The sequence below is a fragment of the Malus domestica genome, chromosome 13 (genome assembly GCF_042453785.1).
Source record: "Malus domestica chromosome 13, GDT2T_hap1".
In the NCBI taxonomy this organism is placed as follows: Eukaryota; Viridiplantae; Streptophyta; class Magnoliopsida; order Rosales; family Rosaceae; genus Malus; species Malus domestica.
The window spans coordinates 5,809,250-5,819,799 of record NC_091673.1 but is presented as its reverse complement, the minus strand read 5'-3'; the positions used below and the strand labels follow the sequence as shown (position 1 = coordinate 5,819,799).

Genomic DNA, 10,550 nt, shown 5'->3' with positions numbered 1-10,550 from the left:
CATTTTTTGGCGCCAGTGCGTTTTTATGTACTTGCAAAGAGTTTATTTTGCAAGTTCTGCACACAAGTGGATAGGGTGTGATTTCTGCCCATGCGTTCTGGGTTTGAAACTGCACTTTTCTAAATTATTTTAATAGTTTCAAATCTTTCATCTCCCCTTAATAAGAGTTTTTAACAATTTATCATATTCAACTAATGTCAATGACTATCGTCAATGGAACAATGGAACGATGCACTGTATGTAGACAGATTGGTAATTAGAAAATGGTGCAGCCGAGTAGAAAATGTTGATTGTTAATTTTGAACGATTAGTGCCTCTTTCGAATACGTGACGAGTCTTTTTCTTTAATAAAGATGCCTATTTTTTTAATTGAGTACAATGATACCGGTAAAATTAAGTATGGATTGCATGGGAGAATCTCCCTTCTATCAATTGCGTGTAGCGCATTGGATACCCTCGTTCATGGACAAGGATCCTCTCCTGAGCTAAGGATGAGGATCCTCCTCATCAAGGGATGTGGGCCGTTGGATGAAAATCCAACGGCTACAATTATTATAACTTTAAAGGGACCCTCTTGTTTGTAGCCGTTTGATTTTCATCCAATGGCCCGCACCAATTGATGAGGAAGATCCTTATCCTTAGCTCAGAAGAGAATCCTGGTCCCTCATTCATGACTTGAGTGGGACCAATGCACTAACTGTGGGAATGTAGCTTTTCAGAATCCTTTCAATTATATACGGGCCTGCAGAATTTAAAACCTGTGCAGAACAGCAATTATATAGCTCGGTGGCTCCAGTAGTTACTATCACTGATCAATGTGGTTGGTGCTGGGTGGAACCCCTCCGTTAAATGTGGGAAGAACTCCAATTTTACTCAATTTTTTTTTCTAGTTTACCAAAACAAAAAAGAATACTGAGGCATATTTTGGTTTGCACTCAGGGGCAAATCCATTTTGAAACAAGGTAGGTCAGCTCGTTCCGCTTAGAATTCCTTACGGATGAGTTGGGTGTTGCCGTTTGAAAATCTAAAATGCTCTTGAAAGTTGCTCTATAACTGATCGACGAGTTACCTTTGTAGGCATTGATAAGAATAGCTGCTAGCCCCATACCTTTGTATGCATTGCTATGGGCTCTTTCGTTAGGCTCACTCGCCATATGTTAGCATATGTCATCATGCTCGGTCAAAAGTTATTGAGTATTGACATCAGTCGACATGCTCACTTGGAAGCTGATAACTTCTGTTGACAGACCTACAATATAACTTGTAAATGACCTCAGGCCTACCAAGGATCAATGAAATGCCAATTTGCATGTTATCATGTCAAAAAAGAAATTTCCACGCGCAACGCGCTATTCTTAATGACATCCCAATAATATTTTAAGTGCTTTTCAAATTCAAAAATATTTAATTTAAAAACACTTTCATTTATTAGAAATACATTTCCAATCTAGCCCCTAATTTCATAATACTAATTGTATATAACCATATTCCTTGGATTTGTGAACGAGTCGTGACTAGGAAAAACTCGGCCGAGTTGTATAACTAGAAGGCAAAACGACATCGTTCCCAGTACATACTCAAATCATCTCGACCCAATTCCTTCTTCCTTTGAAAAATTGGAAGCTTTGGGGGTTCGATGGAGGCTAGCAAGAAGGGCTACGCGTGGGCAGTCTCTGCCGGGCTCTGCGCCGCTTCCGCCGCCGTTTCGGCGAAGCTCATCACTAATCAGGTGCCTTTCGGATATTCAATTTCACGAATTTAAGACCGTTGGATTACATCTTCAAAACCCCTAGAATCTCTTGATTTAGTAATTCAGGTGATTAATTTTTGGGGATTTTCACAGATTGTAAAGTACTGTTTCGTGATATTATTCAACGTGACAATGTGGGGGTGCTTTGTGCAAAGCTTAAAAAATCTGTCGTCTCTGCAAGCTACAGCGACGAACTTTGCTACCAACTTCCTCACTTCTGGTCTGGCTGGATACTTTTTGTTTCAAGAACCCTTATCTGAGAAGGAAATTCTTTGTCTCTGTTCCGTTTTGTGTTAACTTAATGAAGTTTAAGTCATTTACTTCTTGACTAAAAAAAGGTGACCCCAAGCCTACACCTTTATGAGCAACGTCTATCTACGCAATCTTACCCTTATTTGCAATTGTTTCCATAACTTGAAAACAACATTTTCTTTGCGTCAAGACTCATCCTTTGTTTTCGTGACTAAAATGCTCAAAATTATTAACTCTTGCCAAGTTTCTTGTGTAATGCATTCACTGAATACAAATGTGTGGAGCAAATGAAAAAAAAAAAATGAATGGATGACACTGTTGTCATATGCCACATGTTTACTTATTTGAAAATGAGAAGTCGTTGATCATGAAAAGGACGAGATCTATTAGTCATGTCGTATTTGATATGATTTATGATTTTCAAGTATTAGATTATGGACTAATACACAATTTTCTTTTATTTCACGTGTTAGTAAATAAAAGGGAGAAGTCGGTAATTTGAATAATTCTAATACCCATGTTTTTCTTGACGTGGGGACGAATCAGAATAACTCCAGTACTCATGCCATGTAAGTAAACAAGCCACCTAGTAGTATGTGTTTGGGCCAGAAAAGTGGTGGGAAATGTTTGGCCTTCACTAGTAGGCCTGTAACTCTGTGGTCATTGATCAAATGATTCCGAAATTTATTTCAGTAAACGAAGAAATCGAAAACAACTGGTTCTTTTCACATAAAACAATTGAATGCGCCATGGGTTATATGGCTGCTAGTGTTTCTTATCTGGTAAAATCACAGAATGGTGATCGACGACGGAGTTTCTTCACCAAATATTTCATTTCTCTGTTGGGAGAGGCCGTAGAATTGCGGCTGCTTGTACATTGTTTTTACACCTGCATATAATTGTTCATAGTACGAACATTGAGAAAATGTGGCTTTAGCCTTGCTTGACATATTTCATTTGCATATCTGATGGAAAGGCTTGTTGACAGTGGTTTGCAGGTGCCCTGCTCATTGTCGTTGGCGCTCTCGTGCTTAGTAAGTCAAGTATCGAGAAGAAGGCTCATACGGATTAATGTTTCTGCATTCCACTTGGCGTTCTCGGTTTTGGTTGAGAGATTAGATAACTACAGATTTTGTGAGGATGTACCTGAAACTAAAACAGTTGAACAATCTGTTTTGTTTATGTGTAATTGTGCTTTTTGTGTAATTTTGTACTTTGGTGACTCATTTTGTGAATAAGATTATTCATATTTTATTTCATTGTATTCGTGTATCAAATAAACGAGTGTGCAGAAACAGAAAAACAGCTTTTTGGAGTGCTACTACTCCTCATCAATTCATGAATTGACACGAGCTAGATCTAAACTTAATAAAAGACAATTTCAATCTTTTTATCCAGTGGAAATTATGGGAAGCTTCACATCATGAAATAATTTAATTATATCTAAGTGGAACTGTTCAATGGTTTGGAATTCTGGATATATTCCCATGCAAACTCCGCGAACAAAAGTTAGGGATAACCACGACATCCTATAGGCTTATTAGGGTCGCTAATGGAGCATTTTCTTTGGCATCTTGTTCTTAAAAACTTGGTCATCCTTCAACCAAAACCATCAACAATCCGTGGCCCACTTGGTCCCAAAGTTGATACGTTAAACATAGTTTCTCATATCATAAGGACTATGGAGGAAGAATCTGTCTTGTGGTTTTAATTTCTTACTCATCACGTGATGAGAGATAAATACAACGAGATGGAATCAGGAATGCAAAAGTCTAAACTGTTCATCAGGTGAACCTAAGTCTAATTAGAACTTGGATCCAATGTGAACTTAATATGTACTAACTCATGTACAAAAGTAGTTTTATTTACAAATTTGTATTTTTTATCATCAGAAAAGATCATCAAACTTGCATTCGATCGAGATATCAAGTGATAATATTTCATAAGTATTATGCATTTTCGTGTTTTCGTGTTTTCTAACTTCTCGTAATTGGTTTGGATTAACCATTTTGGTGTTCAAATAATCGAATGACATGTAGATTCTTGTACACGCTACGATAAAAGATTTTGTGAAAGCAAATTTTGCGTTGGAGTTTATACGTGAGAGAAAAACATGGTGGCACTGTCTCTCTACGGACAGCTCAGAACTTGACTGTCCAAGTGTCATGTATGCAAAAGCCCTGAATCAAAAGTACACTTAGAGACAAATCGAAGGAGACTTCGATCTGTCTATACAGTTTGACAAATACTTGAAAAACAAAGGGACTGAAAGTTCCTGATCATTCATCACTCTGAGAAGCTCCTGCAAAAAACTAAGGTATGGAAAATAAAAAATTTGACCTCGCTTCTCTTCTCTGCAAATTTCAATATTGTAATCTGCATACTCTGCAAAAAAAAGAAACTTCTTTTACCAACGAAATTAGAAAAGAAAAAGAAAAAAAAAGGGAATTTCTTTTACTTCCCAAAGAGCTTTAATGGCAGTAAAGAACAGTAAAGGTGACGGTGGAGAAGCTGCTTTTACACAAAGCTTCATTCTTACGTATTTGAGGAAAAAGAAAGACGACCGACGTTACAAAAGTTAGAGATTATGCAATTGAAGAGATTCGTTTTGGGACAGAGAAGTGTTTTTATTTTTTGAAGGGGGAAGGCTCTCAATTTCTCTCCTGCTTTTGCTTTTCTCCACTTCTTCACACCACTTTAATGTTTTCTTGGAGTCCAAGTGGGACTCTTTTGGGTTGTAAATCTCTCTCTCTCATGCCACCTTTCATCAGTGTCTCTCTTCCTCCTTTAGCTTGAGCAGCAGAATTTCTGAGACCACAGTTTTGGAGTTCTTCTCAATACAAGAACTTGCCTTCTGAATTTTCGATTTAGTTCTTCAAAAAGTAATAATCTTTTTCTTTTTTCTTCCTCTTGTAGTAATAATCATTGTTTTCCTTTTTTATTTTTTTTGTAAATTTTCAGTCTTGGTAAGTGTTTATTTCAGTGGGATTCAAGTTGGTTTTTGGTGCTTTGAGAATTTGGTTTTTTATTTTTATTTTTTTCTGGAATTTTGGTTGGCATGCTGAGTGATAAACCGATAATTAACTGAACTTTCTGGATGTCTTGTAGAGAGGAGAAGGAAACAGGAGAGAAAAATGGCAGGAGGTGGACATGCACCGCCACCGAAACAGGAGGAGCTACAGCCTCATCTGGTCAAAGATCAGCTGCCTAACGTTTACTACTGCATTACCAGTCCTCCTCCTTGGCGTGAGTGCATAATTCTCTTTCCACATTGTTGACATTTTCTCTTTATAAGTATTTGCTCTGCCAATTTGGAGTCGTTTTATTTCGTTGATACTGTTAGAACAATCAAATGTCAAGTGTATAATATATAACAATTACACAGTTTAGCTTGAATAGAAATTTCACAAATATACGATATATCTTACAATATGAACAATTTAATGAATTTGAATAACAAATCACAAAAAACACACTGACTTGTTTTCGAAAGATAGAGGCTTGCAGAGCAATCTCCTAAGACAGAAATACGTCCCTACACCAGTGCAGTAGTTCAAATGACGTCTATCTTGCAGGATACAACTATCTAATCCAAGTTCTTACACACGAACTTGGATTCTTGACGAATTGGTAGTGTTGTTCTCTGTAAGGAACAAAAAGGAGCGATTGAATTGATGTGTATTTCGTTTCTAAGCGGACTGCCATATATATAATGGCTTAACTTGAACAAACGCAACCGTTTGTCCTTATCAATTACAAAACGGACGTAACTATTCACTTAGTTTTATCCTTTTGGAAAAACTGAATCCAAAAATTAAAAACGAAAAAAATTAAACTTGTGTTTTTGTCAATCCGAACCTCCATTTATAAAACTCAATGTCCATAGCTTTAACTTAATTCATTTTAAACTATAAGTGAGTTAAACCACTTATAAAGAGGACTTTAACAATCTGTTTGGGCGATGTGGGACTGAGTCCCACTCACAAGTTCCAACAGATACTTTGTTATGTGGCGCTAATGGTGATGATCATTTTCGCGTTAGTATTCCCTCGTTGAGTTATATGAATCTCTGTTAGGTTTCTGCTTTTGTATGTATGCTTATGTTCTATTTGTTGGGACACTTTTGGAGAAAATGAAAGTTCTTTCACCTTCATCGGTTTTTACTTATTTATTTATTTATACTATAACCAGCATTTGTATACCGATGTGATTATTGTGTGTGATTGTGGAATTATTTCTCAATGCAGCTGAAGCCATCCTACTTGGTTTCCAACATTACTTGGTGATGCTTGGCACGACGGTTCTGATTCCCACCTCTCTCGTTCCTCAGATGGGAGGAGGAAGCGTAAGGCTTTTACAATGATAGTAGCAATCAACCATTCTCGATCATTCTTCGCTCTGATACGCTGATCTGTTCCCGGATCATGACTCTTAGGTGTCTAACTAATTTCACCATCCTTATAGGGGGAGAAAGCAAAAATGATTCAGACTATACTCTTTGTTGCTGGATTAAACACACTGCTTCAAACATTCTTTGGGACTCGTTTACCTGCAGTGATTGGAGCATCCTATACCTATGTGCCAACAACCATTTCGATTATCTTGGCTGGTCGGTATAGTGACATTGTGAACCCCCAGGAGGTTGTTCCATTGGAATCTCACTAGTGCTTTTCAATTACTATTGTCCTTTATGACAACATAACAGCGTCTGACATGTTCTATGATGGATATCCAGAAATTTGAGAAGATAATGCGTGGAACCCAGGGTGCACTTATTGTTGCCTCAACTCTGCAGATTGTAGTTGGCTTCAGCGGTCTTTGGCGCAATGTGGCGAGGTTTGTTGAGACTCTGCCATATTAATAGTGTTAATAAATTCTTTTTAGTTGCGTTGTGGTATTTTGGCCTGGCTAATATTTTCTTCGGGGTGTTTTTAATATGTTCATTAGTGAGCACCTATGTTGATTGCATCTCTTTCAATGTTTGCGTTTTCATTGCAAACACCAAGTTACTTTACAATTTAGTGAAACATTCATCATGATATGGGTTGCGATTTAAATTTCATTTTTGTTTTATGATTCGCTAAGCCTATTAAACATGTGTTGTCGATTAATTATCAATTGTTTCTACTTGTCCAGGTTCCTAAGTCCACTTTCTGCTGTTCCTTTGGTCGCTTTGTCAGGATTTGGGCTATACGAGTTTGGTTTTCCTGTGGTATGCGTTTACATTTTCCTTTGTTGGTTACAAGATTACCTGTTAAAACGTTTATTTGCTTTCCCACCCTTCTTTTTAACTTTACTAGGTTATTAACTTTGGATTTGGATGTGTAGTTTGCGAAGTGTGTGGAGATTGGGCTACCGCAACTGATCATGCTACTGATATTTTCACAGGTACGCTTCGATCATTTGATATTTTTTTTCCTTATTTCTTGGTAAACAACATCAACTGTGGATCACCTCAGTTGAAATATTCATATGGAAGTGTATTAATCTAGTGAATTTTTCCAGTACATCCCTCATTTGTTGCGCAGTGAGACGCATGTCTTTGATCGCTTTGCTGTTCTATTTTCGGTGGTCATTGTGTGGATTTATGCTCATCTGCTTACTGTGGGTGGGGCCTATAAGAACACAGGACCCAGAACTCAATTAACCTGTCGAACTGATCGTGCTGGTATCATAGGTGCTGCTCCATGGTAATTCCCTTGTGGTGCTTCGTTCTCATAACTTATAATGCTTTATACTACGTCATTATGCATTTTCGATGCTGATTGTTCAACACTTTCTCAGGATAAGGATTCCATATCCCTTTCAATGGGGAGCTCCCACATTCGATGCTGGAGAAGCTTTTGCAATGATGGCTGTTTCATTTGTTGCTCTTGTAGAGGTTTGCATACCTCTATTCTTGTTCTCATTACTAAGATTTTTATAACTTCCCAGTAGTTATTGTCGATATGTTAATATTTGGAAGATCGAATTGATGTATCATTCCTTTTGATTTGCTTATCGTAATGTAAATTTTATGGTTGAACAGTCCACCGGTGCCTTTATTGCTGTGTCAAGGTATGCAAGTGCAACTCCGCTGCCACCTTCTGTTTTAAGCCGCGGTGTTGGTTGGCAGGTAATCACATATGATTTCATGTTTCATACTTAGAACTCCAAGATTATTCTTTATAAACTTAGCAAACATATTTATTCTTTATAACGTTATTTTGAGTTTAGGGAGTCGGAATTCTTTTCTGTGGTATATTCGGCACTGGGAATGGAGCTTCAGTATCTGTGTAAGCTTCTTTTGCACCCGTACATATCTAGAAATAACTTTTAGCAGTAGTTTACCTGACTATCTTCCCAATTGGCATGAAAACTGTTGTTGAACTTGTCTCCAGTGAAAATGCTGGTTTGTTAGCATTGACACGGGTTGGTAGCCGAAGGGTGGTTCAAATTTCAGCCTGTTTCATGATCTTCTTTTCCATACTTGGTAAGTGACTTACAATTCCTGCATTATATTTCTGCTTATATATGTGCTAAACAATCGTTGGTTTTCAGGAAAATTTGGAGCTGTCTTTGCCTCAATTCCAGCACCCATCATTGCAGCATTGTATTGCTTTTTCTTCGCTTATGTCGGTATGCGTTGCCAACTGATGAATCCGCTTCTGATAGTAGACCTTGGTGGGATGGTCACTTAATGTATTTCTCCATAATTTTGCATGAGCAGGTTCTGCAGGTCTTACCTTGCTTCAATTTTGCAACCTCAACAGTTTTCGGACGAAATTTATCTTAGGCTTCTCTATTTACATGGGCTTGTCGATTCCACAATATTTCAACGAATACACCCTCATTAGAGGCTACGGCCCCGTGCACACCGGAGCAAGATGGGTACGGAACAAAACCATTCCTGTCTTCCTCTAAACTCCTTAAAATTACTATCTTTTCTTGTTCGAGTCCCATGCCTCATGCAAGTGACTAGTGATTCATTTTTCCCCATGTTTTTTTGCAGTTCAATGATATGATCAACGTTCCTTTCTCGTCCGAACCATTTGTGGCCGGTTTCTTGGCAGTATTCTTGGACATCACGCTACACCGCAAGGACAGCGCTACAAGGAAAGATCGCGGCATGCATTGGTGGGATAGATTCCGATCTTTCAAGACAGATACAAGAAGCGAGGAATTCTACTCCCTGCCTTTCAACCTCAACAAGTTTTTCCCCTCAGTGTGATGATATTGAAACTGTCTCAGATGCTCCGGCATGATCTCATTGTCTGTACCAAACTAGAACATGAATCTTGTTTTCCCTCCTTTTCTTCTGTTTACTCTAAGGAAGGACACAACATATCATATATATGAAAATCTTTGTCCTACGCCTTCTGGCAGTCTCATCCAGACTCTGACTGAACTGTGTGGACGTAAAGAAGTAACATGGGCTTGTATTTGGCCTTAGGGTTTATAGCGACATAGATCAGTTAGTCAAGACAGTGTAAAAATAGTTATGTATCTTCTTGTAAGAAAACATAAAAAGAAATTCCCTTTTAAGGACTTCATTTATTTCATCAGCTTTTAAATACTTAATTGAACAAAACAAAAACTCAAAAATTCAGGACTTACCCATATGGACATGGCAATGCCACATGGCTCCTACCACCATCAACAAGAAGGACCTTACAGAAACTTTCATAAACTATAAACAACTTTGAAATTTTAAGAGGACGGTTCTATTTACACATATTTTTTTATTTTTCATAAATTTCTTATTAATTTTTGTTCTTGAGTCTTCTCCGGTTCATTTGATTTGATGATCATAAGAGGATGAAGGTAAAAAAAAGATAAAGTGGATATCACCACCCTTTTAAAAAGGAACAAGGAGTCCTGGATTTTAGTTCCATTCCACCATTATTTAGGGCAAATTAGACAGAAAAATAAGGGACTGGGACACTACACACTCAATGGGGGCCTCCAGCATTTGCCGCGTTGGTCATGCCGACAACCTCTCCTGCGCAAACCTCTTTGGATACGTCATATCTCTAACAGCTCGGTCATGAGCCCTGGTAAGTTGGGGGAGATTCTTGGCCACCTCGCTCTTCCTATACATATTCTTGGCCGTCACACCGTCACATATTTTCTATTATATGTTAGAATGATAGAATATCTCACGAGTCACACATATTTTCAATTATATTTTAGAATTTCTCTCTAGCCACACCTCTCGTCACACTACATATTTTCAATTATATGTTAGATCTAATCTCCCACGAGCCGAAATATAAACTGTAATAATCTTCGTCACATTCATGAAGTAAAAGAACTAAGAAATCCCAGTTGTATATTGGGCTTTGAGCTTACACTACCATGTACATACCTCTGTAGAATAAGCTTAGCAGGGTAGACAAACCCATTTTGTAAAAACAAACCAAATGGACGTTGTTTTCCTTAAAATGAGAAAAATTACATATAAACAATCTAATTATGTGTTTTGTCATATCACTCTTAAAAAAGACAAGTGAATCAGTATAAGTTAAAATCATTCCTCGAGATCATCAGACTACACTAATCAAATTTT

The 10,550-nt window shown here is 37.6% G+C and overlaps 1 protein-coding gene and 1 non-coding gene across 4 annotated transcripts; both read left to right on the top strand.

Moving 5' to 3' along the window:
* The first annotated feature begins 1,523 nt into the window (after positions 1-1,523).
* On the top strand, positions 1,524-3,261 carry LOC103451929 (uncharacterized). Its single transcript, XR_011575100.1, has 2 exons — positions 1,524-1,729; positions 1,844-3,261. It is a non-coding gene; the product is annotated as an uncharacterized protein (transcript).
* Positions 3,262-4,103: 842 nt separating this feature from the next.
* LOC103451928 (nucleobase-ascorbate transporter 6-like) lies at positions 4,104-9,543 on the top strand. Of its 3 annotated transcripts, none has more exons than XM_008391375.4 (15): positions 4,104-4,319; positions 5,111-5,248; positions 6,250-6,347; positions 6,467-6,643; positions 6,738-6,838; positions 7,139-7,214; positions 7,331-7,390; positions 7,508-7,692; positions 7,787-7,883; positions 8,031-8,117; positions 8,219-8,277; positions 8,383-8,474; positions 8,543-8,620; positions 8,712-8,872; positions 8,994-9,543. In XM_008391375.4, the coding sequence occupies exons 2-15, from the start codon at positions 5,137-5,139 to the stop codon at positions 9,210-9,212; spliced, it is 1,602 nt and encodes a 533-aa protein (XP_008389597.1). In that variant the 5' UTR covers positions 4,104-4,319; positions 5,111-5,136; the 3' UTR covers positions 9,213-9,543. The 3 variants fall into 3 exon arrangements, with proteins under 3 accessions (XP_008389597.1, XP_008389596.1, NP_001315949.1); XM_008391374.4 differs by lacking the exon at positions 4,104-4,319 and adding an exon at positions 4,574-4,884; NM_001329020.1 differs by lacking the exon at positions 4,104-4,319 and having other exon boundaries at positions 5,137-5,248; positions 6,708-6,838; positions 8,994-9,212.
* The last annotated feature ends 1,007 nt before the right edge of the window (positions 9,544-10,550 follow it).

Excerpts from the sequence above, each read along its gene's own strand:
- LOC103451928 (NM_001329020.1), top strand. The coding sequence starts at position 5,137 with ATGGCAGGAGGTGGACATGCACCGCCACCGAAACAGGAGGAGCTACAG. Across the intron at positions 6,839-7,138 it reads CTTTGGCGCAATGTGGCGAG|GTTCCTAAGTCCACTTTCTG; the intron begins GTTTGTTGAGAC and ends CTACTTGTCCAG. Across the intron at positions 8,118-8,218 it reads GCCGCGGTGTTGGTTGGCAG|GGAGTCGGAATTCTTTTCTG; the intron begins GTAATCACATAT and ends TTTTGAGTTTAG.